The following is a 17,814-nucleotide window of genomic DNA, read 5'->3' on the forward strand; positions in this document are numbered from 1 at the left end:
ATAAGACCCAGTCTTATACATACATACATACATACATATATCCTCCAAAAGAAGCAGTAGATCTTACTTTCAGGGTATGTCTTATTTTTTTCCTGACTTCTGCCTTGCTTTGCAACAAGCCCCTCCAGCAGGAGCCCGCTTGACTACTGGCCCACTTTTGTGGCTGCTCATGGCCACTCACAGCAGGCCATGTAGCTTGCTGTGCTGTGCTATCCCAAGGTGAGGCGGAGGGAGGGGGGAGGTGTCCCAACCGATTCGCTTGTGCTGCTCCAAGGGGCCGGCGGGCTGCAGCTGCCAAGTAGTCAGCCCCTGTGCGCTTGTTGCCACTTGTGCTGGCCATGCCCACCCACCCCGGCTTATTTTTAGGGTAGAGCTTATATTAGGCCCAACCCAAAAAATCAGGCTAGGGCTTATTTTCAGGGTGGGTCTTATTTTCGGGGAAATACAGTAATAGACAACCTATGATCAACGTATGATTATTCAGCATTCCTTTTATAATTCCACAAAACCCTGAATGGCCCCCCCCCAAAATAGTGGGATCAAAATTTTCCCTTTTGGAGTCAATCTGGGAATTTTCTCAATGGCTTAAAATAAAACTCTTAAGAACTTGGGAGGAATGGAGAAGGAATTTAATAATACTATAAGAATTAGCCAGTTTGTTTCAAATCATTTTTTCTTTCAGGTCTTTGAAATTAAATGAAATAGATACTTTTAAGTACATTAAATTATTTATAAAGTAATGGTCTTTTTATTCTGCTTCTTCAAAAGCTCACCCCCAAATAAAAAGTTTATTAAAATACTTTGCACCTTTCATATTTCATTTCCTATTAAAGTCAGCTGTAGGGGGGGTGTTAGATCAGTCTGTACTAGATATTTTTAACAGTTGTAAATAATTTTGCTCCCTCCAAAACTAGGTAAATGCAATATAACTTTCCACATTAAAATGAACTATACTTTGGAAAACTATTCTTATTCAAGAGCGCCCTCTAGAGAATAATGGTGTAATTTTGACTTAGTATTTGTACTGCACAGTACTATCAGTCTTTGCATTTCTAGATTACCTGCCTTGATAAATGGTTTAAAAAGTGGTGGTTTGCAACAGAATCCTAAATGGAATTCGGAAGAAAAAAGTGGCAGAACAATGTCTTTTCCTAATCCTGTTGTTTCATGTTAACTTGGTAATTTTATTTTCCCCTTGCCAGTTGAGATACTAGGAAAATTAACTACTGTATATCAGGATCTATGTCATTTTACTTAGAAAAAACAAACTTAGAACAATGTGATAGGTTCAGTCTAGCATTTACCATGCTTTATTTATTTATACGTTTATACATTGTATAACGTATGTGGCTCAGTGGGTTAGGACGCTGAGCTTGTTGATCAGAAGGTCGGCTGTTTGGTGGGTCGAATCCCGAGTGCCGTGTAGCAGAGTGAGCGCCTGTTACTCGTCCCAGCTTCTGCCAACCTAGCAGTTCGAAAGCACATAAAAATGCAAGTAGAAAAATAGGGACCACTACGGTTGGAAGGTAACAGCGTTCCGTGTGCCTTTGGAGTCTAGTCATGCCGGCCACATGACCACGGAGACATCCTCGGACAAGCGCTGGCTCTTCGGCTTTGAAACGGAGATGAGCACCGGCCCCTAGAGTCGGAAACGACTAGCACACATGTGCGGGGGAACCTTTACATTGTTGGTAGACTATGACTCAAAAACCAAGTAAGTTAAAAAAAACTAAGAATACTTGGATTAACCTACTTGGTTAAAACCTACTTGGCTTGCCTTCAGAAGTTGTGGGTGCTCCAGCTTTTAAGAAGAGACTGGATAGCCACTTGTCTGAAATGGTATAGGGTCTCTTGCTTGAACAGGGCATTAAGCTAGAAGACCTCCAAGGTCCTTTCCACTCCATTATTCTGTATTCTGAGTTAATGAATGCTGAATTTAGATTCCAGAAACAATAACATTTTACTTAGCTAGAGTATTCTCCCAGTTATTGTATGGAATGCACATAAAATTGCACTTCATTTTTTTCTTTTTAGAATTAGTTCAGTCTAACTTATTTCAGATTTCTCGAAATGTTCCCTATGCAGATCTGAAAAGGGAAACTGGAGTACTAAAAATAAAGAGCATTAATGGAATCTTCCTTCTACTTCTTTAAAAAAAAATCTGTCCAGTTGGATTAAGTCCCCTGTATCCTGTATTGGGTGACGCATCATACACTGGATAGTGATGATGGAAAAGCAACTTCATTCACTAGGGCAGGGGTCGGCAACCTGAAACAGTGAAAGAGCCACTCGGAACCGGTTGCCTCACAAAAGGAAAAACTGGGAGCCGCAAAAAATGTGTGCACATGCGTGTACATGCGTGCATGTGCAGAACAGGGTTTGACTGAAGAGTGGAGCCAAGGCGAGATATGCACCTACCCTGCATATTTGAATTGATTGAACTTTTTTAGTCCCACTTTTTTTGGGGGTGGGACTGCACATGGCAGAGGACTGGGAGCCGCAGGAGATGGTTGAAAGAGCCGTATGCGGCTCCGGAGCCGCGGGTTGCAGAATTCAAGACAACTGCATTACAGTATGAACATTTTTGTTTTTTAATGGGACCTGCTGCTACTTGGTGTTCTTTCAGAACTCTACATACTATGTCCCAGAGCATCCTCTAGCAAGGGTTTCTGCTAAATGAATAAACCATTGAAAAGCATATAGGGCAATACTTATTCTTGATTGTTGCCCTCTTACACCACAGTTGGAGAATTAGGAATCAAGCTGAGAGCTGTCAAATTTAGATTGGGTTGAACCTTACGGAAGAAAAAGAAAAAAAAACTAGCAGATGTGTGACTTTTTTTTCAGGAGAGGTAGTAAGCCAGCTGTTCAAGTCCTCCTGTTGACCCGGATTTAGGAGACAGCATAGGAAGTATCAATTGTGAATATGTGCAGAAGGCCCTGCTGTCTTTGGGCACTTGCAGAGTCATGGATGTTGGGTCATGAAAGGACAGCAAGGAAAACACCCAATGTCCTAACCCAGCCGGGAATGTATGGTGTCTTTAGGGCAGGGGTCAGCAACCTGAAACAGTGAAAGAGCCACTCGGAACCGGTTCCCTCACCAAAGGAAAAACTGGGAGCCGCAAAAAATGTGTGCACATGCATGTACATGTGTGCATGTGCAGAACAGGGTTTGACTGAAGAGTGGAGCCAAGGCGAGATATGCACCTACCCTGCATATTTGAATTGATTGAACTTTTTTAGTCCCACTTTTTTTTTTTTTTGGACTGCACATGGCAGAGGACTGGGAGCCGCAAGAGACAGCTGAAAGAGCCGTATGCGGCTCCGGAGCCGCGGGTTGCAGACCTGTGCACTAGGGCTATCTTGAGAATTTCTCTACATTCCAAGGTATGATCAGGCAGGCAAAATGAAAGTTCATGTATATTTGGCATAAAATGTCAAACCAATTGTGGTTCTTTATCCAAATACCATTTTAACGCAGCCCTGCTCTTAATGTGAAACCAGAGAGCTGTCTGAAACATATATCTACCCTCATATTTATTTTATTTCAGATCATTCTGATACCTTGCTGGTCCTAGAAGGAAAATTTAAAAGAATCCTTTATAATGACCTATTAAACCCTGTGGGTCAAACACATGGAATCCTCAACTCTTAATTAGTTATATTGTCTCTCCTATGAAGATATTAGAGATAGGTATATTATACTTTATTTATTGGACTTTCCACAATGTTCAAACTGTTTCTATGTTCAACTATTGCTGGAGGACCAGTAAGATTCAATCTTTCGCATTGGCCAAATTCCGTTACATTGCTTTCAAGATCAGAAGTCATTTTTATCCGGTAACATAAATACACTATCCCTAGATATTTCATTTTTCTGTTTTTTATACCATGCTTCACTTGGAAAGAACATTTTTCTTAGTCTGTGATCACAAATTGAATAAGCAAACATACCAATTGCTAAAATGGACTGTTGATTTTCTAAAAGTTTTTGGAAATGCAATGACCAGATTGGAACATTTTTCCACATTTGGTGGCAAAAGTGTTATAGTTGACAATTTTGGAAAATAATAAGCAACAGAATGAAACACATTTTAAAAATCTAATTTCATTTCCAACCTGTTTTCTACTGTACTATTTTACTAAACCTTACATTCCCACAAAGTATACCGAATTAGTTCTGTAGATGGTAACGGGTGCAAGGATATCTTTACAATTCCAATTCTCCAGAAAAATGACTGATTCAGCTCTGTCAGAGTGCTTTGATGTCCAACATAACTTTGTATTTAAAAGTAAACATGCCACAAAATTTAATTCAACTTGTAAACAATTTGTTCTTTTATCACTCTCTCTCAACAGCTTTCAGTGCCAACAAACAGAGAATTCTACTGGGATGGCTTAAGGAACTGGGATGGCAGGCACTGTTTTGTGTAGTTCTTTATACGTGGTCAGTTTCTGTTGTGTATGCCACCCTACACCTGGTGGCATGAGTCAGGTGTCCGATTGATTCACCTGTCCGGCGGGAAAAGCAGGACACCGGGTTGGGTGTCACCTGTCTGGTGGGAAAATAGAGCCAGCGGATTGGCTGACTGCGGGGATGTGGGGAAAGCTATAAAAGGGCACCTGGGGAAGAAGGACTCAGTTCCATCTTGTATTCATTAAAGATATAAACCCTGACTGCTGTCTCCTGGTCATGACACGTGGCACCTACTACAGTTTCAATCATTGTTGAGAAGGGTGAGAGGTCATGCCCGCAGGTGGTCACCTGTACAGTAAGGTGTTGCAGGGCTGGACTCTCCCCTTTTCTCTCTCCCATCTATATGTAACTGCTGGGTGAGAAGAACCAACCTCTCTACTCAGGGTAGACCAAGTGAGCCATCCAAGTCCCACCAGCGCTTGAAGGCTCTTTGGGCCTGAGGAACAGAGACTCAGTCCTAACAAGACCAACTGGATTTGTTTCTTTGATCCTTCTGGCCAAGGCACAACGGTAAAAATCAGAAAATATCAAAATAAAATAATAAAAATAAATACGAGATCAAAATGAACGGGCAAAACCAGCATATAATCAACACTTAATTGAGGCTGGCAATACTAACATTGAACCTCAGCACAAAACCTATCTATTACCCTGGTCCAGGGGTAGGCAACCTCGGCTCTTTTATGACTCGTGGACTTCAACTCCCAGAATTCCTGAGTCAGCTATGTTGACTCAGGAATTCTGGGAGTTGAAATCCACGAGTCATAAAAAAGCCGAGGTTGCCTACCCCTGCCCTGGTCCATAGCATGGCGGGGAGGGGGGGGCACTCAGTGGTTTGCGGCTGTACTAACGGACAACAGAATTAGCACCATCCGAATCTTGCGGGGGGGGGGGCAGTCCCAGAATTCCCTGGTTCTATACCGAGGATACTTCCGGCTAACGGGAGAACAGGAAAAGCCGGCTTGCATCGTAATCGCTGTCGCCTAGCAACTCCCGTTTCCGTCTTTCCTCCACTTCCGCCCCCCCCCCCACGCCTCCGCCGTTTAGAAGCGGCCAGTTTTCCTCGTCGGACCAATCGACCCTTAGACCACGCCCATCTCTTTGTTTCCGCCCATTCCTTTCTACATACAACCCCGCCTCCTCTGCTCAGCGAACACCACGTCTACAAACGGTCGCTCCCGGAAGTTCTTCGGTCCCGTCTGAGGGAGACTCCGTTCACTTCCGGATCTCCTCTTCCGTTTTCGCCCTCCCCTTCTCCTACGGCCACGCCGCAAGTTGGAAGCCGGCGCGTCTTCGGCTACCTGGCAGGTAAGATTTTTGTTTTGTTTTCCCCCCCCCCTTCCCCCCCCTCCCAGGAGTCCCTCCTTCCCGGGATACTCGGTTGCGTAGGTCAGCGTTTCCCAACCTTAGGAACTTGAAGATGCGTGGACTTCAACTCCCAGAATTCCCCAGCCAGCATAGCTGGCTGGGGAATTCTGGGAGTTGAAGTCCACGCATCTTCAAGTTCCTAAGGTTGGGAAACGCTGGCGTAGGTGAGGCTGGCGATTTACCCTTCTCGCCTGGGCGCTCATTTGCCTTCTTCTTCCACCTCAGCTTCGCCTTCCGTGCTTCTTGTGGTCGAGTCCCGGGTCTGGGTGATGTTGCTGCGGCTCTGTCCGGGCTCCGGTGCCTGCGGAGGCTCGTTGGCGGCGGGCTTGTTGCTGTTCCTGCACTTCGGCTGGGCGGTCCGCGCCTCGGAGATCACCTTCGAATTGCCCGACAATGCCAAGCAGTGCTTCTATGAGGAGATCGTGCAGGGCACCAAGTGCACTTTGGAGTTTCAGGTGAGGAGATTTATTTATTTATTTATTTATTTAATATTTTTTATTATTTATTTATATTTTATTTTATTTTATTTTATTTTATTATTTATTTATTTATTTATTTATTTATTTATTTATTTATTTATTTATTTATTTATTTATTTATTTATTTATTTGATTGATTGATTGATTGATTGATTGATTGATTGATTGATTTACCGCCCTTCTCCTGAAGGACTCAGGGCGGTGTACAGGGCAATAAAATAAGAATACATTAGTGAAATAATTTTAAAACCCAAATCCATCAGGCCAGGCCGGCTTGTTCGAATAGATAAGTTAGATGGCGGCGGCGGCGCCACCCAGGCAAGTGGGGCAACCCTCGCGGGTGTCCGCCCTAACCACCCGCAAGAGCGATCCTTACGTGTGCGTGGCCCAAAGGTGCTTTTTCACGAGGCAGCTGGACTCCCCTTGTTGTTGTTTGTCTTTCTTCGAAGACGTTCGGCTTCTCATCCAAGAAGCGAAACGTCTTCAAAGAAAAAAACAAAAAACAAAAGTCCAGTTGCCTCGTGGAAAAAGCACCTTGGGGAGAACTGGGATGTCCGAGAACCTCCATAGACGTTTTACCCTTGTGAGGTTTCAGGAACGGGGTTGAAACCGGCCCCTTTAGGAGTGTAGTCAAAGCAACCTTGGCTCTTTTATGACTCGTGGACTTCAACTCCCAGAATTCCTGAGCCAGCTATGCTGGCTCAGGAATTCTGGGAGTTGAAGTCCATGAGTCATAAAAGAGCCAAGGTTGCCTACCCCTGGATTAGGCAGCACAAGAGGATTTTCAAGAAACAGAAGCAGAAAATTCTGCAAAGTCACTTAGGGACTGCGAATTCCACATTGAGATATTGCCCCATTGATAGTCTCACCTAACCGACCTTCCTTTTGGTGTAGATCAGGGGTCTTCAAACTTGGCCCTTTTATGACTTGTGGACTTCAACTCCCAGGATTCCTCAGCCAGCGTGCCTGGCTGAGGAATTCTGGGAGTTGAAGTCCACAAGTCATAAAAGGGTCAAGTTTGAAGACCCCTGGTATAGATATTCATCTTGTTCCCCCCACCCCACCCCAGGCTTCTGCTCTGTCATATTTGCTTCTTCTTTTATATATTGTAATTCTAAATCTTAAGCGCAATGGCTAGTGCTATTGTATATCTACATTGGGTGTGGTTTTAAATACACATGAAACTATTCCTTGCTAGTTTTACCTTGGTAGTTGTACGTGGAACTGTACCTGGTGCTTGCAGCAGTATGGGGAAACTGGTGACCAGTGTCTTGTTCTGGTTTTTATAGGTAATTATATGATTTTCAAACCATCAGGTGTATGCCATTGTTAAATGTTTTGTGCAATGGGCAAAGGAAATGAAATTGTATGATTTTCACTGAAAAGAAGAAAATATCTGGAAAATAAATTGGCCGTATAAGCTCTAAAATATATGCAATAAATAATACAGGTAAATAAAGTGCATATAGCTTACATAGAAGATACATATATCAGCAGCAACAATTTCATTCTGAAAATGAATAAGGGAATAATTTTCTGTGTGCCATCAAATCAACATCTCCATTGAAAGCAAGGATCCATGCATATTGCTATTTAAAAAATAGATTATAAACTCTAGACAAAATGTGTTATTGTATTTCTAGAACATGGCATTGAAATGGAGCTGTGCTGTATGGAGAGTAAAAGGCATGGACCATATGTTATCTAAAATATGAAGAATATATTTATTTGCTATCCAACTTGAATGATGATTCATCTTATTGTTCAACAGAAATAAAGGAAGTACTATTTTTATGCAATTGGTTTGGCTTCACTGATCCTAAAAAACTATACAACAGTATCTGATTTAGCAACATTAGGTTGTCGTGCTGTCTACTTCCTCATCTTGCTGAGGTGTAGAATGCTATTTCCAACTATGTTTCCATCTTTTAGTCCTAGTATCAGGGCCAAATATTTGCAATGTTACTCTCATTTAACTTGATGACTTCAGATAATATTTCATATTACCGAGATTTAGGGAAGCAAATTGAAACAGTAAATAACTATTTGAAAACGATCCATAGATCCATGTTTAACAGATTTTGATACAGAGAACTGATGATAAAAATGAACTGTATAATTTTATCTATAGCACTAGCTCAGGAATCCAGTCATATTTTTTTAGGAATCAAGACACCAGATCATTGTTGCTGGGAAGAAAATCATGTCTGCATAGACTGAATATAAATATACATTCATTATTTCAGCAAATATATTACCATAAGAATTACTGAGTTATATATGGAAAAACAAGGATATAACAGTTATAATTAGTTAAAAGATTTAGTGTTATCGTTATTACTATTTAATTACCCTGACATCGACTGGAAGATAAACTCTGCACCAAGTGGATCATAAGATCCATCTGTTTCATGGAGTTGTAGTAAGATCTCTCATAATTGATATGGAGATAACGTCTTTTTATCTCTAGCTGCTGATTTCTTTACACTAATTATTTTGTAGGTCTAGTAACTGTTCGTATCATATTTTTATTTATTTATTATTAATTTAATTTGTATACCGCCCTTCTCCCGAAGGACTCAGGACGGTGAACAGGGCAATACATATTAAAAACAAGATACAAAAATTAAAAGCGATTAAACAACAATGCCCATGAATAAATTAGTACACATTAAAAAGTTAAAACAGATTTATAAAAACCCAACCCCATCCCATCAGGCCAGGCCAGCTTGTTCAAAAAGGTAGGTTTTGAGATCGCGCCGGAAGGAGTGGAGATCAGGCGTCATCCGGAGCTCGGCCGGAAGATGGTTCCATAAATCCGGCACGCCCACAGAGAACGCCCTCCCCCTGGGGGCCACCAGTCGACATTCTTTGACCAGTGGCACCCTGAGGAGGCCCTCTCTGTGGGAGGGTACTGGGCGGAGGGAAGTTGACGCCGGCTGCAGGTGCAAGGTATTCCAGACCCATGCCATGTAGGGCTTTGTAGGTCATTACTAACACCTTTAAAGAATGTTAACATATGCTAGGCAAAATAGCAAAAGCTGCCCTATTCTTTTATAACAACATCTCCTTACTAAGCCAAAAGCCCTCCAAAAAATGAAAAGGAGCCCTCTATTCATGAAAATTTATCTTTTAGTAAAGTCTGCTGATTTTATATACATATGAGGTTGTGTTTGTACGAGTACAAGATGAATGGGCTTCCTCTATTTAGAGAATGAAGAACTTTTTCAGAAGTGCTGCAGGTTTTAATGTTGTTCTTTTGTATTTTTCATTGATTACATGCTGCCAAATCAGTTTTGACTCTTAGTGACTTCATAGATAGGATTTTTCCAGGATCATTTGTCACCCATTTGGCCTTTCATGTCTTCCAATAGGTGCTGGAATGGAAACTACTGTATATACCTTGCTGTTGGTCATCCTCTTTTCTTTCACTAAAATACAAAGCCTTTGTCAGTAAACGCACATCTAGTTTTGGATATTATATGATAGGATTTTATCTGTAGTAGTAAGAAGTTCAAAACTGTGGCCTTAATGGTTTTAGCAACTGTTACACAATTTGAATAGCTATTCTTAAGTGTTGTGTTTTCATGTTAACTTGATAACTTTTATGGTTATTTTTCCATTTTTATTTGGTCCAAACAGTGCAAAAATATGTGAAATGCAACAAAACGTTTTAAGTTGTCTTGACTTAGTTGTGATCGCAATATACTTAATTTCCCTTACTGATGTTTTTTAACAATGTGTTGTTTAGTATATTTGCTTTGTAAACATTCTTAACTGATAAGATTAGGATCAGTGACTATTGTTCCAAATACCAGTTTTCTTTATTCCACAGGTGATTACTGGAGGACACTATGATGTTGATTGCCGCTTAGAAGATCCAGATGGGATTGTGCTATATAAAGAAATGAAGAAACAATATGATAGTTTTACCTTTACCGCATCTAGAAATGGAACATACAAATTTTGCTTCAGCAATGAGTTTTCAACTTTCACACACAAAACAGTATACTTTGACTTTCAAGTTGGAGATGACCCACCTCTCTTTCCTAGTGAAAACAGAGTCACTGCACTCACTCAGGTATGGTGAATTTTGAGCACACAGTAATGTACTGTCTTCATCCTAAAGTTTACTAGAACCCAGTTTACAGGACTTCAGAAATGTTATTTCTGTCTAGCAGCATGATCACATGGCCATTTAATTGAGTGACATTCTCACTTGATCAAAAATGGGAATACAAGGGAGAATGGCAGTTGTCATCTTTTCATTTACACAACTAAATATTTTTGTATTAATATTATAATTTGTAACTTGATATTGCTTGAGTGGTTTGTAAAGACCTCTGAATTCCATTGCAATAATTCTTTTTTTTTTTCCAATTTGCAAACATGAAATGTGAAATAATAGTGCTAACATGAATGAAAGGCGGGATAAGAAGGCAGATGAAAACATCAGATTTCTGCAGCTTCTAATAGCACTTTAGTACCAGCTGACCTGTGAGAAGGAACAAACAAGTAAATGGGCAACAAAAGCCTTGGCTATTATTGTGTAAGAAACTCCCTAAAGTGTATGGTTTTTACTGTAGCCCAATAGGAAGACCAGTTATTGTTAACTGCAACTTATGGCACCCATCGTTGTTGATCAGGGACTCTGAAACTGCCACATAAGTAACATCTTTGTATCAGCAGAGCAGTTTTTTCAGTAGTACTGTGATGGGCTCAATCCCTTTTCCTATATCATTCCATTTCCAAAGTACCATTTAGAGCAGATATGCCAAACTTGTGATGTCACGTGACATCGTGCAAGGTATTGGAGCTTTTTTCCCATTGCCAGCAATGGGGTGGGTGCAGTTTCATTGTGACACATCCGGTCCACGGGCCAGCAGTGTGACACCCCTCATTTAGAGGATTGGAAGGAATCTCCTGAGTTATTCAAGGGAAAGAGGTTAGAAGAGTTGAGCAAATAGTTCATTTGATTGTAGAGTTCATTATAGATATGCATGTTTCATTTTAGGATCTCAGTAATAAAATTACTAAATTTAAATATTGGAGTTAAAATTCAGAAGCTTTCAATATATAGTTTGATTAAAGTTCTGACATTTTTGTTGCTGACTGACAACAGTTTCTATATTGAGAGAAAGACTTGGTAATTGCTCTCTTATTAAAAAATATTTTGGAATTGGTTATTTTTATTCTAAGCAAAAAGACAAGCAACTAGATTGATACTGTATTACAATAATGTGATTCTGAAGAACAATCCTTTCGATTTTTATAAAACTCAACTTGTTCTATCTATATGCTAAGGTAAAATATGATTTAAAGTTTTATAGTTCCATAAGGTTCTGTTTCTTTTATTAATAGTGATTAGATTTCAGTCTGTTTTACTCATCAGTGCTCTATTTTTCTGTCTCTAGATGGAGTCAGCATGTGTTTCAATTCATGAAGCTCTAAAATCCGTCATTGATTATCAGACACATTTTCGACTGAGGGAAGCACAAGGCCGTAGCCGAGCAGAAGACTTAAACACACGAGTGGCTTATTGGTCAATAGGTGAAGCCATCATTCTGCTTGTAGTTAGCATTGGGCAAGTATTTCTTCTCAAAAGCTTCTTCTCTGACAAAAGAACCACTACAACTCGGGTTGGATCATAACAAGCTTCATATCCATTGTTTGAAAAATATACTATTATTTGAATGAATTCTAGTTAAAGAACGATTAACTACAGGGAACATTTTAAATATCTTTAGCCTTCTCACTTCAAAGTTCTGAAATTCATATTCCCAAAAGCTGTCACAGAAAAAAAAAGACAGCCTTTTATTTGTTATACATTGGGGTTTTCTTTCGCATCTGCTGAGAAATCTTAATAGTTGCTATTTTTTTAAGAAATGAGACCTGTTTGTAAGTACTTAGTGCTTTAAGAAAATCCTTTAAGTAGTTAATTAAAAGATTGTCCTTATGAATGAAAAAAAGTCTGACCTTGCAAGTTGAAGCGTTGAAATGAAAACTAAAACACATAATTAACAATAGTCTCAATAGTCTTGTACTGCACTGTTTTGAGCGTTTATGGAAATTCTAGGGTCTTGAATCATTTTTTTGGGGTGTATATAGATATATAAATATATATTATTTTACTCTGCTTATTTTAGAGTCCTGGAAAAAAAAACAATTTCCTATGCATCGGAAAGTTATCATTTTGCATTTTGCTTTTTAAATTAAATAATGGGGAAAATGCCTTCTAATTCTTGAAGCTGAGTCTTTGAGTGTTGCTGTTGCTTCTGCCTTGAGAAGTAAATCAGTCAGCTTTGACACGAACCATATGAATTTTAGGAATCTGATGTTTGAACTTGAACTTGATAGGACTACGTGAAAAATGCACTGATTTAAGTAACTTGCAGCTAAAATTTAGCCTTGTGGTCTCTAATATTAAATCAGAGCTATTCAACCATATGCCCTTTAGATGTTTGTAACTATAATTCCCATAAATTTTAAAGACGGTCAGTAATATTGGAGTTACAATCCAAGAGATCTGGAGACCTCCATGTTAAATAAGATAGGATTGCAGGGTCATAAGTGGCTCTAGTGTTTTGTTCTAAATAATTGATTTATTAAGCAATGTATGCAGATGCTGTATGTATGTGGATTAATTTGCTGATTAAACATTCTAAATTGATGGGGACAGTTTCTCGTGTGCTTACAGTACTGTATTACCCTATCCTACCAGTTTTATGCTAAAAGGCTACTTTTTGAAGTACGGTAGCTTACAAGATTTGGGGGGAATGAGGGATTTTGCTATATAATTACTAGTTCTATTATACCTGTTTTCTAATATCCCAAATGCTTTTATGGGTTTTTAAGATTGTACACATTATTTCAGAATGCTCAAAAGAAATTAACATTACCACCATAACCATACACATTAAAGGTAAGCTTCATTCCTCTTAGTAAAACTGGCATCTTCGATAACAAGGCTTGTCTGAGAGGATGAAGAAAGAATTTATAGTGGTTGCAAAAAAATATGAATACCACTGTGCTTAAGGGTTAACACTCACTAAAATAAGCTCGATATTTTGTAGTACATTTGTGCAGCAAATTTACCAATTTTTCCGTCTCTTTGTAGATATGCTATAAGCACATTTTGCATTTTTTTTTCTGTATGCGCTAATTGTGCTGTAAAAGGATGAGAGATGCTCTGTCACGGATTCTGACTAACTGACGATGCTAAAAATGCCTAATATTTCTCCTTAGTTTGTGGGTGTGGCTTTTTAGAAAATAGAGCATTGATGTGTTTAGAGATGGGGAATATTCCCGTGCTGTATTTGTTTAACATTCTGCAATAATAGCTTGCTGTAGAATGTGCTTGGTCTTTCCCTTGAGCTTGCAGAAAATAAATTTATTGAACGTACTTGTTGTTTCTTGTAAAGGTCAACTACATGCAATTTGTGAAAACAGTAATTAAATCAGTTTTTAGAATGAGCTGCTTTACCTTCCATTCCTTTTAATGATTCATATTCAAGAGACCCATAGAAATCCTGTAAAATGAAGATTGACAGAAGTGGTATTTGGCCATAAATCTGAGGAAATCTCATAAGGGCCTATCTGTTCAGACTAAAGTTGTATACTTTTTTTTGTAAATAGGTCAGTGAGAATTTCTTTACTTTTACTTTTTTTTTCATTCCAAAGTTTGGCCACCTTTATCAAACAGGTTACATATATGATGGAGAAGAGGCTCATAACCATGACCTAATTTCTGAATTTGTAACAGACAGTTGACAGGATATAATTCAAGGATAAAAATGTATATTTGATGACTTCCCAGTATGGATATAAATATTATTTTTCAAAGTTCTAGGTGTTTGCCCTGCATTATTTCAGTCCAATCATACTTATTTTAGGCACATTGTATGAATTTTGCATCTAGTTCTTTAATTTATAATAATAAATTTGGCTGTTCTTTTTGTAGGATAGGGTTTGGGACAGTGACTTAACTATTTGGATTCTGTCTAAATTATCTTGTATCTTACTGCAGTTTATATTTTTTTCAATGTTCCTTTCTCATATTTTAGAAATTTGAAAGTTGCCACAATTGGTTCTAGCAGGCATTATTATTAGCAGTGGTTAATAGACAAAAGCAGATTCCAAAGCAAGTTTTAAAATGTCTGTAAACACAATTTGGTCATAAGAATTATTCAAAGACTCTGTCAGATATATACAATTAAAATAGTTTAACCATATCATGGTTCCAGGTTTTTTAATTTCATTTTTTTTGAAGTCCATATATATGTATAATATGATGTGTTCAGTTCTTAATAAAAACCTTTCTTTGGTGTCAGTAACACAAAAAATAGCCCTGTGAAATTATACATGAAATAATAAAATTAATATAAGATTCTGTTGTGGTTATTATTTGGAGAGATGTGTTATAACAACAATTGCAAAATTATCTTAGAAGTTGCCATTTTTCTTTAGATTTGAACTTTAAACTTATTCTATTTCAATTTTATAATCAAAGGCAATACTGAAGAATTAAGTTTTTACAAATTCTCAGAATAGGCTTCTGGTTTTGCTTACTATTGTAAAACTTACTTCCATAAACTGTGTGTAAGTTTCCACATAAATTAATTGTATAGATAAGTGGATATAACTGATTGTCAGATCAAATAATACTTCATAAACCAGCATTTAGCATATCTTGGTTAGCAGTTCCCACCATCTACAGTCTCCCTCCTTTAATAATTTGTCAGATAGTTGCAAATATCAGAATACTTTGATCTTGCTGAAGATATTGATCAATCCAAGACTCCAAGTATGTTTAAATTTTGTTTTAAGATAAACATTTATTACATATGCTTAGACACAAATATATTATACTAAGACCAGATTAATATTCTTTACACCTATTTTTCACCTGTCGTAATTGCTTGTAGAATTTTACAAAGCAATCCCATTGATTCCTTTGTGGCAAGAAGCTTAAGATAATCATTTGTAATTCAAGACCACAATAAATGTTCATCTTTTCATAATTAGGATACAACCATATATTTCTTGTGTCCACATACACGTTTTGAGTGAACTCGTAAGGTAATAGCAATTCACAAACATATCACAGAGGGCACCAGACTGGAGAAGTTAGTGATTACTACAAACTGGGAGTCTGGTGACTAAAATGAGTTTCTGGCTACAGATTTCTTATCTCAGATTACGACACTGCAAAGAAAGGGGAAGAGACTTGATAGCACAAGCAGAAGAGGAAATGCAGGGGGAAAACCCACTAGAAAAAAAATGATGCAATGGAAATTTTTTGTTTCATCTTCTGGAAATCACATGACTTGGTAAATATTCCAAAAATAACTTGAGAGTCAAGTACTGTATTGACCCAACTGAAGAAACTTGGGGAGATAGGACAAAAAGTATTACAATAAATAATTTGAGAACTACTTTGTAAAATTATGAGAAAAGCTTATTTGGGGGAGGGGACATTTGTAAATAAAAGAAATCAGTGAAAAGCCTAATACCCGTTTGTAAGAATACAGAAAATGAATGTCCTCGGTATGCTAACTGGGTCATCTAGACCGTAACAGTTTTGAAAAGAATAGGTAAAGGTTCCCCCGCACATGCGTGCTAGTCGTTTCCGACTCTAGGGGCCAATGCTCATCTCTGTTTCAAAGCCGAAGAGCCAGCGCTTGTCCAAGGACGTCTCTGTGGTCATGTGGCCGGCATGACTAGACGCCAAAGGCGCACGGAACGCTGTTACCTTCCCACCGTAGTGGTCCCTATTTTTCTACTTGCATTTTTACGTGCTTTCAAACTGCTAGGTTGGCAGAAGCTGGGACGAGTAACAGGCTGCTACGCGGCACTCGGGATTCAGCCCGCCAAACTGCCGACCTGATCGACAAGCTCAGCATTCTAACCCACTGAGCCACCGCGTCCCTTTTGAAAAGAATACCCCTATCAAATTGTAGAGGTAGATTCTAACCCAGCCTTCCCTTACCTTTTAGATACATTGAAACAATAAAAGTGCTGTTTTAAGAATTTTGCAAAACTTCAATACATCTGGCGGGAAATTTTTTAATACAGAGCAATTTAATGGCCCCGAACTGCAATAACCAGAAATTTTCATTTTCATGTTCATACAAATAAACCACTAATTATCAAATGCTGAATTTTAAGAACACATGGAAATTACCATCATACACTGCATAATGATGTCCCATTTACTTTCAGCGCATTTTTGCCAAATGCCATTCAGTGTCCCACTGGTTTTACCTGCCATCGCCACATGCTATGTACGAGTTATAATAAAAGAGTCCTCTGTGGCATTCATACATTTTAACATTCAATTTGGAGTATTATGATTAAAGTGCATGACAAGAACTTTCCAACTTGCATTAATCCATAAAGTGATTAATTTACTTTCAGCAAATATATTGTGTGAATTTAACAACTGTGGTTTATAAATCATGGTTTATGGTTCAGCATAAATTTCAAGTGGCTTGTGAATGAGCCATTTATAATTCATAAACCATAATTTATTGTAATGTTTGATCTCTGGAATTTGAAGCTTGCCTAATTTCAGTTTTCTAAAGCAAAATTCATATTTATAAGGTTATGTAAATGACACACTAAGCAAAAAGTTAAAAAACATACATGCTGCTATTTTACCTTTCATGCGCTACAGTGTAAAAAAGATTTGTGATTTGTACTTGAACCAGAAAGCATCATTGTAGGTTTACAAAATGCATTTTGTAGCTGATAAAGAACTTTTAGGAACTAAAATTCTGATTTTTGGAAATCACCAATTGCCATATCAGGCTTGAATACCATAATAAACCACATTTGGTTATGCAAAACCAACCAAAAATTCACTAGTTATTTACAATGGCATTTTACCCATGGTTACCTTATATATGTAAACAAGAACACATTTTATTTTATTTTTGGAACAACAATGCTTTTATATATGGAAAAAAGGAAAACAAACATGTTGCAAACAAAAAATCATTCAGCATAGTTTTTAAGCAAATAATTGAACCTTAAGTAAGTGAAATAATATTGATCAGAATTTCCATTTCATTAATAAAAAGCAAGCTCATGCAGAAAGTAAATATACTGCTCAAAAAATAAAGGAAACACAAGATAAGGCATCCTACTATTAAATACAGTACATTGTGTTGTTTAAGTGTTCCCTTTATTTTTTTGAGCAGTATATATCTGTGATCTTAAGATTGTAAATTGAGGCATTACTGTCCCCAGATTTGAACAGTGAACTTAACTCTTTTCTTTTGCTGGTCCCAAATCTCTATATCAATTACAAATTTATATCATAGAAGTCATAGAATCCTAGGGCTGGAAGGGACTTTGGAGGTTTAATACAATTCCCTGCTCAAGGCAGGAGACCTTGGTATATAATTCATAAATACATTCACATCCTTAAACTATATTGATCCTTGTACTACATTAACAAAAGTATGCATATCAAAGCAAAATGTGGCA

General features: G+C 38.1%; 1 protein-coding gene across 1 annotated transcript; it reads left to right on the forward strand.

Moving 5' to 3' along the window:
- The first annotated feature begins 5,626 nt into the window (after positions 1-5,626).
- On the forward strand, positions 5,627-14,167 carry TMED7 (transmembrane p24 trafficking protein 7). The gene is made up of 4 exons (XM_083356270.1): positions 5,627-5,785; positions 6,071-6,300; positions 10,160-10,405; positions 11,739-14,167. Exons 2-4 carry the CDS (start codon positions 6,115-6,117, stop codon positions 11,973-11,975), a joined length of 669 nt encoding a protein of 222 aa, XP_083212396.1. The 5' UTR covers positions 5,627-5,785; positions 6,071-6,114; the 3' UTR covers positions 11,976-14,167.
- The last annotated feature ends 3,647 nt before the right edge of the window (positions 14,168-17,814 follow it).

The sequence above is a fragment of the Vipera ursinii genome (genome assembly GCF_947247035.1).
Source record: "Vipera ursinii genome assembly, chromosome: 2".
NCBI classification, from domain to species: domain Eukaryota; kingdom Metazoa; phylum Chordata; class Lepidosauria; order Squamata; family Viperidae; genus Vipera; species Vipera ursinii.